At 55.5% G+C, this 17822-nt stretch overlaps 1 protein-coding gene across 2 annotated transcripts; it reads left to right on the top strand.

Moving 5' to 3' along the window:
* The first annotated feature begins 2049 nt into the window (after window positions 1–2049).
* Window positions 2050–14678, top strand: FBXO22 (F-box protein 22). 2 transcript variants are annotated; one of them, XR_011469139.1, is made up of 8 exons: window positions 2050–2259; window positions 2354–2492; window positions 4691–4778; window positions 7190–7285; window positions 8942–9106; window positions 10489–10654; window positions 11824–14028; window positions 14299–14678. XR_011469139.1 is itself a non-coding variant. In XM_070400408.1 (7 exons), the coding sequence occupies exons 1-7, from the start codon at window positions 2123–2125 to the stop codon at window positions 12239–12241; spliced, it is 1209 nt and encodes a 402-aa protein (XP_070256509.1). In that variant the 5' UTR covers window positions 2050–2122; the 3' UTR covers window positions 12242–14678. The 2 variants fall into 2 exon arrangements, 1 of the variants encoding a protein (XP_070256509.1); XM_070400408.1 differs by having other exon boundaries at window positions 11824–14678.
* The last annotated feature ends 3144 nt before the right edge of the window (window positions 14679–17822 follow it).

The following is a 17822-nucleotide window of genomic DNA, read 5'->3' as shown; positions in this document are numbered from 1 at the left end:
TGGGTGGATGCGGTCCTGCTCCCTCCTCCCAGGCAGTCCTGTCTCCAGGGTCTCCTGGGGGGTCTTCAGTCGCCCTCCCCCTGCCCCTCCCCCCCCAGCAGCGCCCTCCCCTTTCCTGTCCCAAACCAATGCCTGGATCTCCTTGGACCCCGGTTCTCAGCATGTCATTTGGGGAACCCGGGAGACCCCACGAGGCCCTTTTAGGAGGCGTTGAAGGTCAAAAAGGATTTTCCTGATAAAACATCAGTTGCCCTTTTCAATCTCGCTCGCTCTCAAGCGCACAGAGGAGTTTTCCGGGGCCCACGCGCCTGATACGGCCACAGCCCGAGTTCCCGGGCCAACCCAGCTAGCTGCCTTCTCTTAAGCCAGACGGAGGTTTTCACTATTGGGGGGGGGGGGGGGCGTTCTTTTTTTCATAAAAATGTTCTTTGTTAATGTGAAGTGGACTTGTTACTTTAATGTTACAGTGTTTTAACATGGCCGATATCAACAGGCATACCCCACGCGAACAGGTGCGAGCCCTGCCCTGGCCGGTGTTGCTCAGTGGGTAGAGCGTGGGCCCAGGGAGGAAGGGTCCGGGTTCCATTCCGGTCAAGGGCACGACCTCGGTTGTGTGCGTTGCTTGCGGGAGGCAACCCATCTGTGCATCTCTTCTCTCTTGTCTCTTCTCCCTTCCACTCTAAGTCAATGGACACATACCCTCGGGGGAGGATTAACAGCCGCAGCAAAGGAGCGCGTGGGAGTCCCGAGGCCAGGAAGTTTGAAACCCACTAGTGAGACCAGTTCCTGGGGAGGAGCCAGGGCTGGGCCAGCCGGGCAGCGGCGGGAGTAGAGGGCGGGGGCGGGGGAGGGGGGGGGGGAGACAGGGGCAGCTGCACCTGCTGTGCTCGCTTTCCATCGGAATCGGGCAGCTCCAGACCCATGCAACAGGCCCGCTGAGCACGAGGTCCGCGGTGCAGGCGGGGGACCGAGGTGCAGGTAGGGGATCCCGGTGCAGGCGGGGGACCGCGGTGCAGGCGGGGGATCCCGGTGCAGGCGGGGGACCCCGGTGCAGGCGGGGGACCGCGGTGCAGGCGGGGGACCGCGGTGCAGGCGGGGGATCCCGGTGCAGGCGGGGGGACCGCGGTGCAGGCGGGGGATCGCGGTGCAGGCGGGGGGACCGCGGTGCAGGTAGGGGATCCCGGTGCAGGCGGGGGGACCGCGGTGCAGGCGGGGGATCGCGGTGCAGGCGGGGGGACCGCGGTGCAGGTAGGGGATCCCGGTGCAGGCGGGGGACCGCGGTGCAGGTAGGGGATCCCGGTGCAGGCGGGGGACCGCGGTGCAGGTAGGGGATCCCGGTGCAGGCGGGGGACCGCGGTGCAGGCGGGGGATCGCGGTGCAGGCGGGGGATCCCGGTGCAGGCGGGGGACCGCGGTGCAGGCGGGGGATCCCGGTGCAGGCGGGGGACCGCGGTGCAGGCGGGGGATCCCGGTGCAGGCGGGGGATCGCGGTGCAGGCGGGGGATCCCGGTGCAGGCGGGGGACCGCGGTGTAGGCGGGGGATCCCGGTGCAGGCGGGGGACCGCGGTGTAGGCGGGGGATCGCGGTGCAGGCGGGGGATCGCGGTGCAGGCGGGGGATCCCGGTGCAGGCGGGGGACCGCGGTGTAGGCGGGGGATCCCGGTGCAGGCGGGGGACCGCGGTGCAGGCGGGGGACCGCGGTGCAGGCGGGGGACTGAGGTGCAGGCGGGGGACCGCGGTGCAGGCGGGGGACCGCGGTGCAGGCGGGGGACCGCGGTGCAGCGCCCGTTGCCACGCACGAGGGCGGCTTCTAAAGCAGACACCGCCCGTGGAAAAGCTGAGCTCGTGGTGCCAACAGGCTTTGGGCTGAGGACGAGCCAGAATCTGCCTCCGGGGACGCGGGGGGCGAGGGCGGCGGAAGCTTTGCTGTGCCTGCGGGACTGACAGCTGGAAGGCTAGTTCTCAAGGACCCGGCGGAAGTCCGCTGCCGGAAGTCCCGCCCCATCCGGAAGTGGCGCGCGCCTGCGCAGTGTGCACCGGCCGGAGCTGGAGCCAGAGCTGGAGCTGGTGCAGCTTCCTGACCCCTCGGCGCAGCGGTGCCGCCGCGGGAAACTGCGGGGCGGGATGGAGCCGGCGGGCGGCGGCGGCGGCGGCGGTTTCCCCGCGGACTCCCCGGGCGCCTTCGTGCTGAGCAACCTGGCGGAGGTGGTGGAGCGGGTGCTCTCCTTCCTGCCCGCCCGGGCGCTGCTGCGGGTGGCCGGGTGAGCGGCGGGGCGGCGGGCGGGTCCGGGCGGGGCGGGGCGGGGGCGGGAAGGACGCCCGCTCCGCTCACCGCCTTTGTGGTCGCGCCCGCAGCGTGAGCCGCCTGTGGAGGGAGAGCGTGCGCCGGGTGCTGCGAGCCCAGCGCGGGGTGGCCTGGATCTCGGCGGGCCCGGCGGACGCTGGCCCCCCGCAGGAGCACTGCCTGGTCCGCGCGGCGGCCGCGGAGCTGCAGGCAAGTGGGGGACGCGGGGGGCGGGGCGGGGCGGGGCGTTGCACGGGCCGATGCAGCGGGGGGTGGGGGGGGTGCGGGGGGTTGCACGGGCCGGTGGATTGTGGGCGGGGGGGGGGGGATTTGCACGGGCGGTGCGGGTGCTGGTCCGGCCGGTCTGTGAGCGCGAACTCTGGTTGTACCCCGGTTTCGCTCACGGGGTTGTTTTTTAGAGTTCGGGGATCATCTGCTCGTGGCCTGGAAACATTTTGAAGCCTCAGGCTTAGTGGCCGCATCTCCTTAAGGAGGTGCCGCGGTTGCTCCGGACCCTCCCGCACCCGGAGCTTCCCTGCGCGCGGACCCCTCCTGCCCGGCCTCCCTCCCCGGTGGCGAGTGTCGCTGTCACTGTTGGTGCAGGAAAGGCGGCGGCGCCTCTCAGGCGTAAACACAGCCGAGAGCTCGTCCGAAACCTAAAGGTTTCCTTAAGCCCAGACCCCGAGTCCTCTCCGGTGTGTTTCTGGGCCCCGGTTTCAGCTGATGGGCGACAGCTGGGAGCCGGGGGCCGCCTCTGAGCGCAGGTGGCGGAGGCTGCGCGCTCGGGGAGGAGCCCTCGGAGGGTGATTCCCCCCCCCCCCCCCCCGCCCCCGTACTTGGGTGCATGTTACCCGCAAACCCGGACGCAGCGCAACCACCGTCAGGGTCAGGATGTGCGGCTCACACCTTCCCACCGCCTCACCCTCGTCTTCCGTTTCCCCTTTTGCCACTTGTCCCCGGGACGTCCGTCAAAGCCAAAGGATTCAGTTTATAGAGTTTTATGTTGCATTTATTTGTCCTGATTCTTTAAAAAAAAAAATATATATATATATATGTTTTTAAATTAATTTCAGGGAGGAAAGGAGAGGGAGTGAGAGAGAAACATCCATGCTGAGAGAGAATCAGGGATCGGCTGCCTCCTGCACGCCCCCTACTGGGGATGAGCCTGCAACCCTGGCCTGTGCCCTGATCAGGAATCGAACCCTGACCTCCTGGTTCTTAGGTCGGTGCTCAGCCACGGAGCCACGCAGCCAGGCTTGTCCTGATTCTTGATTCTTTGTCCTGGAGCCTTTTCTCCAGGCTTTTCCTGGACTCTCACAGCTCGGACACACGTGTTCATGGCTGGCGGGTTTTGCTATAAAGCTTCCGACGTTGCTTAGGTTGACACTATGTATCGTTGGCTGATGCTGTGCTGTCATCATCGCTGATGGTGGTCACCTTTGATTTTTTTTAATTATCATTATTTTTAGTGACATGGTGTCAGCCAGATGTTGCTTCTGTAAACTTAACTCTTCCACTGCAGTGAGTGTTTGGTGGGGAGATACTTCGAACCTGTATGTTTAGATCTTGTTTCAAAGTATTCATTTATTTACGTCTATATAGACTTTTCGTCCCTTTTATTCAGTGGCACTTGGGGGGATCCCTGGCTGGTCTGGTTCAGTGGATAGAGCGTCGGCCTGCAGACTGAAAGGTCCCGGGTTCCATTCCGGTCAAGGGCACAGGCCTGGGTTGCAGGCTCGATTCCCAGTGTGGGGTGTGCAAGAGGCAGCCCATCAATGATTGGTTCTCATCATTGATGTTTCTCTCCCTCTCCCTCTCCCTTCCTCTCTGAAATCAATAAAGATGTATTTAAAAATAATAATGAACTATCTCTTGGGGGAGACAATCTTAAGTGGAAAAGGAAGCGAGCTGCAGAGAATATACGAGGCAGTGTGTGTGTCGGGGTGATCGTACGCACACTGGTCGCTATGGTGGAAGTGGGGCCTGGAACATCTAATGAAATAAGGAGTGTGATGCAGGAACACCTTCCCTCTTGCTCAGCAGCTTCTGTTCCTGCACTGCCTGCTCAGATAGAGCAGGTGGCCTTTGGTTTCTTTTGTTTCTTTGTTTTTTGCTGGTACTTAATGTTTTCGTTTAAGAGCTTAAATCACCATGAAAACGAACTTCTTGAGTGAGTCGGGATGAGCCTGCCTGGAAGAAACAATCGATGTTTCACGAATGACTGAGCTGAAAATGCGAGCGCATGAGTGAAAAAATGAATGAGCAGTGGAGGGGCCCAGAATGCCAGTGCTGACCGACCGGAGGGGGGCGAGAGGGGGGCAGCCGTCACTGGAACGGGGGTGAGACTTTAACCCCAGAAGCACTCGTGGGTTCCTGAGCTCTAATCCCCACTCATTTCCTCTCTGCAGAACGTCCACATCCTGCCGCAGACCGTCCTGTACATGGCCGATTCGGACACGTTCATCAGCCTGGAGGAGTGCCGGGGGCACAAGCGAGGTGACTATCCGCAGGCCGCCTCGTGGGTGTTTCTGTTCCTTCCGTGTGTTCTGTTTGCGAAGCATAGTGACCTCCATCTGGGGTAAAAACCGCCATTCTGGCTTCTGAAGACATTTTCTTGCTTAAATAACAGGGAAAAGTAAGACTGCTCCCCACTCCAGAGAGGCCATAAACTCTGCCCCAGACAGAGCTGTCAGTGCTGACGCCGGGCCTCGAGATACGGTCTCACGACCTTGTCTCAGCAAACACGACTTTTTCTCAAGAAGGTCCGGAGGTCTCGTTCCAAATTTGGAAAACAAAGAGCTGAAAAACGTATAAATTGGAAAGACTTCCACCATATTGGGCCCCAGAATCTGAGAAGCAAGAGTTCCCCTGGGCCCGCTAGCGCTAGCGAAAATGAACAGGACTCCAAATAAATTTGGCTTATGGATTAAGGCGTCTTCTGATTTACAGGATAACATTTGCAGTTCAATGTCGTCTCTGTCCTGGGAGTGACTTTAGTTCCCGAGGCTCTGGGCCTGCTCCCTGTGGGATGCGGGACGGCGTTGCCTGTGAAGGGCTGTTTTTGCTTCAGAGATTGGTTTCTGAACCTGGCGGGACCCTGGCAACAACTTCTTTAAATAGAAAAGTGTTTTCCTCGTTTTGAAATACTCCCATCCTCCAGGCACTTCTTTTTATTACTGAAACAGGATGTGTTTCTGTGGCTATTCAAGCCTTTTTGTTGTTTGTTTTCTTTTTTTTTTTTTTTTATTGTCGTAAGTTTTACATATGTCTTCTTTTTCCCCAATTGACACCCCCCCGCCCCAACCATCTCTACCCGGGGCAAGCCCCCACCGCCACGGGCAAGCCCCCACCGCCCCAGTGTCTGTGTCCATTGGTTCTGCTCATATGCGTGCATACAAATCCTTTGGTTGCTCTCTAACCCCACCCCCCACCCCCCCATACCATTTGTCTCTGGATCTATTCTTGTTCATCAAATTATGTTGATCATTATATCCCACATATGAGTGAGATCGTGTGATATTTATCTTTCTCTGACTGGCTTATTTCACTTAAGCATAATGCTCTCCAGTTCCATCCATGCTGTTGCAAATGGTAAGAATTCCTTCTTTTTTACAGCAGCATAATATTCCATCGTGTAGATGTACCACAGTTTTCTAATCCATTCATCTGCTGATGGGCACTTAGGCTGTTTCCAGATCTTCGCTATGGTGAATTGTGCTGCTGTGAACATAGGGATGCATATATCCTTTCTGATTGGTGTTTCTGGTTTCTTGGGATAGATTCCTAGAAGTGGCATCACTGGGTCCAATGGGAGTTCCGTTTTTAACCATTAGAGGAAACTCCATACTGTCTTCCATAGTGGCTGCACCAGTCTGCATTCCCACCGGCAGTGCACGAGTGTTCCCTTTTCTCCGCATCCTCTCCAGCACTTGTCGTTTGTTGATTTTATGGAGGGAGATTTTATGATTCAAGCCTTTCATGGTGTTAGGTGATGGGGAGCCATTTACCAAAGGTATGGATAGATGCAGTGCGACCTTCGCTCGCAGCCAGAGGCAGTAGCCTGTGTCCCAGGAGGGGCACCCTGAGACCCCCGTTAGCCTGGGCTGTGGATTACCTGCCCTTGGAATGCAGGGGCCTGTGTGTGCAGCGTCTGTGCTGAGCAGAAAGGTACAGTAGCACGTCTGCAATCCAGCTGCTGCTGCAAAGTTTAACGGCTTTGGAGCGAAAGCTGTCCGTGGGCAAACGGGTGATGCTCAAGGTCAGTGTGGAGTTAAAATATAAAACAGGCCCCACCCGGGAACACATGTGTTTTCATCAGCATTTTAATTAAAAAAAATATATATATATACATATTTTAAAAATATATTGATTTCAGAGAGGAAAGGAGAGGGAGAGAGAGAGACAGAAACATCAATGATGAGAGAAAATCATGGATCGGCCGCCTCCTGCAGGCCCCCCACTAGGGTTCGAGCCTGCCACCCAGGCATGTTCCCTGACCGGAATCGAACCTGGGACCCTTCAGTCTGCAGGCTGACGCTCTATCCACTGAGCCACACCAGCTAGGGCTTTTTATTGATTTCAGAGAGGAAGGGAGAGGGAGAGAGACTTAGAAACATCAATGATGAGAATCACAGATCGGCCGCCTCCTGCACGTCCCACACTGGGGATCGAGCCCGCAACCCTGGGCCTGTGCCCTGACCGGGAATCGCACCGGGACCTTCTGGTTCCTAGGTCAGCGTTCAGCCACGGAGCCACGCCGGCCGGGCTCTATCAACGTTTTGAGACTTCCTTACACCGCGTTCTGGTGTGAAATGGCTCCAGCTTTATTCAGTGTTGGCCTTTGTCAGATGGGACCTTGTGCGACCTTGCGTGGGTGACCTTTGCTCCTTGTGTCCCTTGTTGTGCAGCCAGGAAGAGAGCGACGACGGAGACCGCCGTGGCCCTGGAGAAGCTGTTCCCGAGACAGTGCCAGGTCCTGGGGGTCGTGGCCCCGGGGATCGTCGGTGAGAGCGGTGCCCCCGGGCGGCCTCCACCTTACATTCCTGCGGGTCCTGTCCGGGGGGGCTCCTTGTAGCTTAAAGCCCAAGATACATAGAAGGTGGTTCATTGGCACATCTCAGCGCTGTCTGTATAAACCAGCTGTACTGCATGTCTGTCTGCTTTTTTTTTTTTAATATATTTTTATTGATTTCCGAGAGGAAGGGAGAGGGGGTGAGAGAGACATCAATGATGAAAGGGAATCATGGATCGGCTGCCTCCTGCACGCCCCACACTGGGGATCGAGCCCGCAACCTGGGCATGTGTCCTGACCAGAATCGAACCAGTACCCTTCAGTCCTCAGGCCAGTGATCTATCCACTGAGCCAAACCGGCCAGGGCTCTTTCTTCTTTTTTTTAAGCTATGTTTTTATTGATTTCAGAGAGGAAGCTAGAGAGAGAGAGGAAGAGAGAGAGAGAAATGTCAACGATGAGTCGGCTGCCTCCTGCACGCCCCACACTGGGGATGGAGCCCGCAACCTGGGCATGTGCCCTGACCGGGAATCGAACTGTGACCTCCTGGTTCATAGGTCGACGCTCAACCACTGAGCCACACCAGCCGGGCACTGGTCCTGTTTTTAATTAGGGCCTCACCCTTAGGATCTCCTGTAACCTTACTTTCCTCTTTAAGGTCTTCTCTCCGTATACAGTCCCAGTGGAGGTTAGGACTTCATATGAATTTTGCAAGAGATACAATTTTGTCCCTAACCCCCACCTTTAAAATTCACTACGTATTACAAACATATTTCCATGTCAGTTAGGATGTCTGTCATTCTGAATGGCTACATTTCATTATATAATGTAACTTCTTTTAAAAAATATTTCAAGAAAAACCATCTTTAATATATAATGTAACTTTTAATCTTAATGCCAGTGTAGAGCATTTCAGTTTTTCTTTTTCATTTGTTACTAAAAACTCTCTGATAGAAGTATTTCTGTGAGTGTGTGTGTGTATACACTTTACGTAATGATCAAATATTTTAGCCCAGGATACATTTTTTAAAGCGGAATTGCTGTGAAGAAGTATTCATTCCCCTCCGCCCCAGACACAACTTTTAATTTAGAAAAACTTCCAACGTATAGAAGAGTTGGAAGAATCATAGTACAATACACACCCCCACACTGTCCATCTAGATTCACCATCTAAAGGAATGTTGCAACACTAGCTTGTTCTGTCTCTGCTTATAAACACACTAGAGGCCCAGTGCACGGATTCATGCACATTGATAGAAAATTAATTAGAAGAGATATTTTAGAGGCTGGGAAGGGACCGCGGGAGGGCTCCAGGGCGTGTCCAGCCCATCTCGCCCAGTCCCAATTAACTGGACCCCAGCAGCAAGCTAACCTACCGGTTGGAGCGTCTGCCCCCTGGTGGTCAGTGCGTGTCACAGCAGGTGGTCGAACAAATCGTTGGACAGTTACCATATTAGGCTTTTATTTGCAAGGGAATCGCAGACATCACGACTCTGTACCCCTAAGAATGTCAGAGCTGAACATGCTCTTGGGTCGTGGCCTGTGAGCCTGCTGGCTGGTGATCCGGGTGGGGCTGGCCACGCGCTCGGTGACGGGATGAATCCCCCGTTTTTACTGACTGTGGACGAAGCTGCTTCCCTTTTCTCCTAGTGACGCCCATGGGCCCCGGGAGCAGTCGGCCTCAGGAGATAGAGATCGGAGAGTCTGGGTTTGCCCTGCTGTTCCCTCAGGTGGAAGGAATAAAAATACAACCCTTTCGTTTTGTCAAGAATCCAAAGAATTTATCGCTAGAACGGCGTCGCTTCACTGAAGCCGGTAAGTCGCTGTCGTGACGGTCCGTTCCCCGTCTCGGTGGTGGATTCTGGGAGGGTCTGAATGCAGCTCACGCCCCCGGAGGTGAGGGCGAGTCGGACTAGCCATGAACGAGGCTGGTGCGGTGCATTCTGAGTTTTAGAAAAAGTGAGTTCAGCCCGGCCGGCGTGGCTCAGGGGTTGAGCGTCGACCTAGGAACCAGGAGGTCAGGGTTCCATTCCCAGTCAGGGCACAGGCCCGGGTTGCGGGCTCCATCCCCAGTGTGGGGCGTGCAGGAGGCAGCCGGTCCGTGATTCTCTCTCATCGTGGATGTTTCTCTCTCTCCCTCTCCCTTCCTGTCTGAAATCAATAAAAATATGTTTAGAAAAGAAGGAAAAAGTGCGGGTTCAGGCAGACTGTCGAGCGAGGACGCATCAGGCAGAGGACGCGTGGCCGAAGCAGGCGGTCCCCAAGAGGCCACCGCGAGGCGTTAGAGAACGGCCTAGCGTCTCAGCTCTCATGCGAAAGCGTATGAAGCGACACGCTAGCTACTCCGCGAAGCGAGGCCTTTTATCTACATCTGCAAATGAATCGATCGATCGGCACTAACTGGTTAAAAAAAATCTTGTTGGCGTAGAAACTATTCAGTGGTGACCCCCGGTGTGTGTGCGCGCCAGCCGCCCGTGGAGATGAGCCTCCGTTATTGGCAATGGCTCTGAACCCCGTGGGGGTAAAAGATTGTGCAGCCGCCAAGGGGAACATCTGGGAATGGTTCCTCTTCTAATCAGAAGAGGAAAGGAGCCCTGGCCGGTGTGGCTCGATGGATAGAGCCTCGGCCTGAGGACTAAAGGGTCTCGGGTTCGATTCCGGTCAAGGGCACCGACCTCGGTTGCAGACTCGATCGCCAGCCCTGGTTGTGACGAGGTATTTGGGAGGCAACCAATCGATGCATCTCTCTCACGTCGATGTTTCTCTGTCCCCCTTCTCTTCCGCCATTTAGTTTTTGTTTTATTTTTTTAATATATTTTTATTGATGTCAGAGAGGAAGGGAGAGAGAGAAACGTCAATGATGAGAGAGAATCACGGATCGGTTGCCTCCTGCACGCCCCACACTGGGGATCGAGCCCACCACCCGGGCCTGTGCCCCGACCGGGAATCGAACCTGGGACCCTTCAGTCCACGGGCCGACGCTCTGTCCCCTGAGCCACACCGGTTAGGGCGGGTCTTAGGTTTTTAATGGGAGAATGCTGCCCAGATGTGGAGTCGTGTTACAGTTTGAACAGTCGGGGGGCTTGTATATACTAGTAACCGGAGAGCATGTCACTCAACGCGCGGAAACGGAGTTTCCCTGGAGTGACGGTGCCCTCCCGTCTGCAGGCGCCTCTCACGTGCCCTTCCTCCCCCAGGCCTCCTGGACAACCCCGAGCTGCGCGTGGTGCTGGTGTTCGGCTACAACTGCTGCAAGGTGGGGGCCAGCAGCTACCTGCAGCGCGTGGTCCGCGCCTTCGGCGACACCAACGTCGTGGTGGCCGGGGGCCAGGTGGACAACCTGGTGTCGCTGACCTCTGACACGTACGTCCGCCGCGCGCCCGGGGCAGCCCAGGGGTCTTGTTACCGCGGGTTTTCTTGGTTTGTTTTTATTTTATTTTTTCCTCCGGCTTTATTGTCAGACACGCCGTATGAACACAGCACAGCAGACAGCAGGGGTCCTCTTGGGGAAAAAAATACAGCAAGGAAGGGAGAGGTTCCAGAAACTTTATGGACCGAGCAACATAAAGCTAAAAATGGTCCTAACCGGTGTGGCTCAGTGGATAGAGCGTCGGCCTGCGGACTGATAGGTCCCAGGTTCGATTCCGGTCAAGGGCATGTACCTTGGTTGTGGGCACATCCCCAGTGTGGGGCATGCAGGAGGCAGCCGATCCATGATTCTCTCTCATCATTGATCTCTCTCTCTCTCTCTCCCTCTCCCTTCCTCTCTGAAACCAATAAAAAAATATATTAAAAAAAAAAAATAAAGCTAGAAACGCCCTCCATGATTGAATATTTATAGCTGAATATTTGGGGGAAAAAGACACCAAAGATGTAAATAATCCCAAAAAGCTGCACTTAGGAGACGTCACTGTGTGCAGGGACAGAAGGGCAAGGTGACTGTTAAGGCAGCGAGAAAGGTCAGGGTCCCCTTCTAAACACTCAGGGGTGGTTCAAGAATCTTGGTGGAGGTACATTTGCCCTTTTGTACTTGTTTTAAAATATATATATATGCTATTTTTAAAAAATATATTTTTATTGATTTCAGAGAGGAAGGGAGAGGGAGAGAGAGATGGAAACATCAGTGATGAGAAAGAATCACTGACTGGCTGCCTCCTGCATGCCCCCCACTGGGGATTGAGTCCGTAACATGGGCATGTGCCCTTGACCGGAATCGAACCCGGGACCTTTCAGTCCGCAGGCCGATGCTCTATCCACTGAGCCACACTGGCCAGGACTATATATACTATTATACCTGTGTAAATTTTATTGATTTTAGAGAGAGAGAGAGAGATAGAAACATCAATGAAGAGAGAGAATCACTTACCGGCTGCCTCCTGCACGCCCCACACTGGGGAATGAGCCGTGACCTCCCGGTTCATAGGTGGGCGCTCGACCCCTGAGCCACGCGGGCCGGGCTGATCTCTCCTGCGAACACGTGGCACGTTCCGTGTCGTCTCGTGCTCAGCGGCCCGTTCTGCTTGCGTCCCCAGGTGCCCCCTGGATGTCGATGGCACCGGCGTGGTCGGGCTGTCGGTGAGCGGCCAGCGCGTGCAGAGCGCCTCGGTGCTGCTGAGCGAGGACGTCAGCGACGAGAAGGCCGTGGAGGCCGCCATGCAGCGCCTCAAGGCCGCCGGCATCCCCGAGCGGGACACGGTGGGCTTCATGTTCGCCTGTGTGGGCCGCGGCGCCCAGTTCTACCGGGCCCGGGGCAACGTGGAGGCCGATGCGTTCCGGAAGGCCTTCCCCGGCGTGCCCCTGTTCGGCTTCTTCGGCAACGGCGAGATCGGCTGCGACCGCATCGTCACGGGCAACTTCGTGCTGCGGCGCTGCAGCGAGGTGCGGGACGAGGACCTGTTCCACAGCTACACCACCGTCCTGGCGCTGGTGCACCTGGGCGCCTCCAGGTGAGGCCCGCCCGGCCTCCCCGCACCTGCTGGGCGCCGCCTCCGGAAACGTGGGGACTGGGAATATATGTCTTTGAAACGAAAATAACTATGTATCTGTTTTGTAGCTCGGACGCTCTAGGGTTTCTCGGGTGGTTTCTAACGTCAGAGGAAGGGGGGCTCTGGCATCGGGCGCAGACCCGCCGGTCGTGGCCCTGGCCCAGGCCCCGTGGCTGCCGGGCGTGTCACGTAACCAGACGCCGGCACGGGAGCCGGGGAAGGGCCGTGACGGGATGGGCGTCCGTGGCTCCCTCTGCAGGGCGAGCAGGTCGTGGAGCAGAACCACGAAGACACTTTTCTCCCTGAATAAAGGAGGAAACCGTTGGGATGGCCCGAGAGATCTTTCTCCGCTTCGAAGCTTGACCAGATTCTTTCAGCTGCGACAACAGAAAGGTGACGGACTTGTTACGCCTTTGATAAACACGAGAGAGTTATTTTTGTCTTCCTGCTCCCAGGTGGCTCAGCGAGATACGTGGCCAAGGCGCATCGGCAGTATTTTATTTTCCGATGAGGAGGTTTTCTGCCCCCCCCGCACCCCCCCGCCCCCAGGTCTTCGCTGCAGGATGACTCACACTTGCATATCCCGCCTGATGTCCGGTCACTAACGATGACTGACACTTGCGTTGCCAAGGCTCGGTGGTCCCACAGGACGGCGGGCAGCGCGGCCGGTAGATGGAATCCGCGGCTGCCTTTCCCGCTGGTCTGTCCTCAGTCTCTTCCCCCGTTTTTACCTCGAGAGATTGTCCTCTTCCCGCCGACGTTTGTGATAAAGTTACTGGAAGTTTCCTCCGGTTGACAGTGACTCCATCTCGGCTCCTGAAGAACAGAGAGAAGTGTGGCGGCCAGAACCTCTGGCCTCTGAACCGTGAGGGGCTCTTGTTATGTCACATCGGTGCTGTTACCAAGGAGACGGGGCCGCAGGGTCTGAGTCCTGGGTGTGATTACACGGCACGCACGGAAAATGCCGTGTGGATCTTTGTTCCGGGATAAATAGCACAGGAAAAAGAAATTGAAAACTGAGAAATTTTTTAAATATGAGCCGGGGCGGGGCGGGGCGGGGTTGGGGGTTTGCGAATGAATGATGTTATTTTTCCAGATTAATATATAAAGTGTTTTGTTCCTCCTCACAGGGGAGCCCGTGCGGGGCCCTTTGCTGTTCTCTGTGGGGTTCATGCGGGTTCCTCTTTATAGCCGAGCCGTTGGGCTGGTTTTGGATGGAAGATTCCTTAGGCGACAGGGCGATCATTCCCTTCGTGGGGACAGAAAGCAGAGCTGAGCCCGTAGGAACCGCGTGGCTGTGGATGGGGTGGCCCTGTGGTGACATGACATACAGTGAAGCCGGTTTTGCCATTGGCTGCTTGGTGGAGAGTTAAGTTCCCATGGCATCTCATCACCGTGGTAACAGAACGACCCTGAATGCTCCAATGTGACTCTCAGTGCTGCGATGTTACGCGTAGTTTTCCCGCCTCTCAGAGGCCTGAGGTCGCATGGAGAGGGAGGGAGGGGAGTCGCCATCGCACCGAAGTTAGAATGAAATAACGTGGTACAGTTGTGAGTCAAGGCTGGTCTTAAATAAAAGCAGTCATTACAGGAATAGTTACCGTTTCAGCTAAAAACATAAGTGAATGTCCCTAGAAGCAGCCACTGTTGCAGCCGCTTGTGAAAAGGAGGAGGAGCCCGTGAAACGTGGACGCGAGAAGAGAAGGGGCCCCCGGTGTGCGGGCAGCGTCTCCCGCACCGGACGGCCTTCTCGTGAGTGAGGGCAGACCGATCGGTGGTTTGTTTAATCGGGACATTAAAAACATTCACCCCCCCATGTGCTTCCCAAGCTCCATCTTCCCGCAGCCGCGGGCGGCGGCGAAGGGAATCTGTTCCCAGCCCCTTTCCCAAGCGGACGTGAACTGCTCGTGGGCCCGTGGCCACCCCGGGAGGGACAGGGAAGGCAGGCCCGTGACTCTGACTGGGAAACGGACACCTGCTCGTCGACGACGCGGGGAATCATCCGGGACCTCTTCCCACCAGGGTCCCGTCGGCCAGCTCACCTCGCAGGTCCCTCCCGCGGGCCTGAGCCCGGACGCCAGGCAGACACCACGTTCCCAGCCAGTCAGAGGCCGGAGAACAACAGCTCTGCCGTTTGTCAATACTGTGCACGTTCAGCGCGGGGACCCTGTGGAGGATGTAAATAAATTCTACGAGTCCACGTAGAAATTGTCGAGAAAAAAAAAATCTCCTTTTGTCACCTGACGCCCACCCCGTAGGACCGAGGTGAGCCCCACCGCACGGCACGTGTTCATGGGACGAGAGCTCCTCTGGATCGGAAACGGCGCGGTTTTCAGACTGGCCTGGTTGTCCTTTGTAGAGACTGGGCGAGGGTCTGCTTAATAAAAATCCTAAAATACTAACTGATTTGGCTCAGTGGATAGAGCGTCAGCCTGGGGACTGAAGGGTCCCAGGTTCGATTCCGGTCAAGGGCATGCACCTTGGTTGCAGGCACATCCCCAGTGCGGAGTGTGCAGGAGGCAGCTGATCGATGTTTCTCTCTCATCGATGTTTCTCTCCATCCCTCTCCCTTCCTCTCTGTAAAAAATCAATAAAATATATTTTTAAAAAATCAAAAGAATCAAAAAAAAAATCCATTAGAGGTTTTCTTCCAGTTTCTTGGAATTATGAATCTCGCCTTTTTTGCAGGCTGTGACGACAGTCACTAGAGAACTTTTTTTTTTTTACATTGTTTTTTAAAATTGTTTAAAGTATTACAATATCTCCTTTTCCCCCAATTGACCCCACCCCAAGAACAACTTTTATACAAACTGTTTATAAATGGAAACACTCCTTCACACTTTGTACCGAAACCTGAAATGACGTTTATCGGCTTCGGCCGCTTTCTATTTTCTAGTCGCATATTCTTGTCGCCCGTCTCGGCTGTGCTGTAGGGCAGAAACGGTGCGTGTATAAGACAAAAACACTAAAAATCCACTCGGGGACACGCTCTTCACGTGAAATCGGAATTAATTTTGTTCATTTCACAAGGACGTTATCACTGATGCTCAGTCCTGTGATTTTAGGACTTTTAGAATCCAACCCGGGGCCCTTGAGTCCGCAGGCTGATGCTCTATCCACTGAGCCAAACCGGTTAGGGCTCTAATGGATTTTTAAACACAAATGATCAGATGAAGAATTTTGAGACAACTTTCTTTTTTAATCCTCACCCAAGGATATTTTCCCATTGCTTTTTAGAGAGAATGGAAGGGTGGGGGGACAGAGAGAGAGAGAGAGAGAGAAACATTGAATGTGAGAGAGACACGTCAATTGGTTGCCTCCAACCTGCAAACCCAGCTAATGTGCCCTTGACTGGATTCGAACCCAAGACCCTTCAGTGCGCGGAATGACGCTCCAACCAGCAGAGCCACACTGGACAGGGCCGCACCGTCTTCCTGAAAGTCGCTGTTGCTTCTTGCTTTCTATTAAGTTTCAGGGTAACTTCACAGTTGGAGAAAATGGGACATTATTCCGGCCTCATGGATTCTTTATCTGCCACCTAATACGATGAAAAGCCTTGATTCTGCACGGTCGTGCCCTAAAAATTGGAAGCCTCACGGGGGGGGGGGGGGGGGGGGGGGGTTGGAACTTTGAAACCTGAGCAGGAATGAGAACAACGATCCTCGATGTCTACCAGTAGCCGCCTTGAGAATTAGCGGGCCCGCCACTGGCAGCCGTCAGCTTTTGGGGTGGGTTTCTTCTGAGCTGTAGATCCTGGAGACCAACTGCTTTTAGTAGCAACCGTTTCCATCAACATTAACAGGACGACGTAGGGGCGGCCTCCCTCGGCCGTGGTGTCTGTCTCCTCGCCAGGCGAACCGGCTTCGTAGCCCGTCTGTGCTCAGCCTCACAGTGAAAAGGTGGGTGATTTCTTAAGTGAGGTTTGTGTGTGCGTGTGTGTTTTCAACAATATTTTTATTGATTTCAGAGAGGAAAAGAGGGACTGAGAGAGCAACATCAATGATGAGAACATGGATCGGCCGCCTCCTGCACACCCCCCCCACCCCCCCCCCCCCCCCCCCCGGGCATGGAGCCCGAAACCCTGACCTGGTCATAGGTCGACGCTCAACCATTGAGCAACACCTGCCGGGTGAGGTGACTTTTGAAGCCACCAAGCCGGGCACTCCTTACACTTAAAGAGTGTCCACCTTTTCTCTCTGGTTGTGAGGACCTCTGCCTCCGGCTGCCTCCGCGTTAGCTCACGGGGAGAAACGGCGTCGGGCCCACGCGGCTTCCGCCGGACTGACCTCAGCTCCCTGTCCGCCAGCTGCACGGGCAGGAGCGGTGGCCGCACACCTTGTAGCAGGACGGCCTGTCCCTGGGGGGCAGCAACTTCGGCCTCATTTAGGGAGCAGAGAAGGACGAAGTCTTTTTGTTTCTGTGACCTTCTGGCCTTGGTTGTCTGCTTCTGTAACAGAGTAGCCACGATCAGTTTCACTTTGATATTTCCTTCTTCTGTGTTTTCCATGACCTAGAGCAGCGGTTCTCAACCTTCCTCACGCCGCGACCCTTTCATACAGCTCCTCATGCTGTGGTGACCCCCAATTTCATGGTGACAAATTGAATGTAATTAAAGCATCGTGATTAATCACAAAAACAATCTGTAATTATGGATGTGTTTTCCGATGGTCTTAGGCGACCCCTGTGAAAGGGCCGTTCGACCCCTAAAGGGGTCGCAACCCACAGGTTGAAAACCGCTGCCCTAGAGAATAAGAAGGAAGAGGTTCTCCCATATTTTCTTTATATGCCCCCCCCCCCCCCCAACAGGCCTCTTATCTCGTTCCCGTGCGCACACCCCCTTCTGTCTGTGCTGTGAAGTCCAGGCGGACCAGCCAAGTCCGCCCCGCCAGTCAGACCTTGGCAGTGGTGTCAGTGCCCCCTTCAGGTCGCATAAGGAAGTGTCCCTGCCTTTCGCCTTTTTCTATTTTCTCTGTTATCCAAAGTGCTAACAAGCCTGCGGACCTTTTATTTTTTTTTCCCTTCCCCATTTTGCAAAGGATAAAGGAGAGGGTAAGGGGGGAGGGTTGCTGGGGCGAGTGAGTCTCAGCCACGAGAACAACAGATGGCGAGAGAACAGGAGCAGCACAGGACTGAAGGGCCGGGAGCTGGTGAGGGCTTTTTAGTGCTGGCGGGCGAGTCCCTCAGCCAGTGGCCGCGAGGCCGCCCCCCGCGCCTGCGGGAGTGGAAGTGCAGACGAGAACCCGGGTCTGGGAGCTGGACTCCACTGGGTTTAAATCCGAGACCCAGATGCATGATTTTTATTTGTAATTTTTAAAAATATATATTATATTTTTAATTGATTTTTACAGAGAGGAAGGGAGAGGGATAGAGAGTTAGAAACATTGATGAGAAAGAAACATTAATCAGCTGCCTCCTGCACACCCCCTACTGGGGATGTGCCCGCAACCAAGGTACATGCTCTCGACCAGAATCGAACCCGGGACCCTTCAGTCTGTGGGCCAACGCTCTACCCACTGAGCAACACCAGTCAGGGCTTTGTAACAAGT

The sequence above is a fragment of the Myotis yumanensis genome, unplaced genomic scaffold (genome assembly GCF_028538775.1).
Source record: "Myotis yumanensis isolate MYYU_CA2020_CCGP unplaced genomic scaffold, mMyoYum1.0.hap1 SCAF_20, whole genome shotgun sequence".
NCBI lineage: Eukaryota > Metazoa > Chordata > Mammalia > Chiroptera > Vespertilionidae > Myotis > Myotis yumanensis.
Note: the sequence above shows the minus strand (reverse complement) of the source record. Positions and strands in the feature narration are given on the sequence as shown.

Coding starts and splice junctions, on each gene's coding strand:
- FBXO22 (XM_070400408.1), top strand. CDS start 2,123: ATGGAGCCGGCGGGCGGCGGCGGCGGCGGCGGTTTCCCCGCGGACTCC. Junction 7,286..8,941: donor CGTGGCCCCGGGGATCGTCG/GTGAGAGCGGTG, acceptor CTTTTCTCCTAG/TGACGCCCATGGGCCCCGGG. Junction 9,107..10,488: donor GCGTCGCTTCACTGAAGCCG/GTAAGTCGCTGT, acceptor TTCCTCCCCCAG/GCCTCCTGGACAACCCCGAG.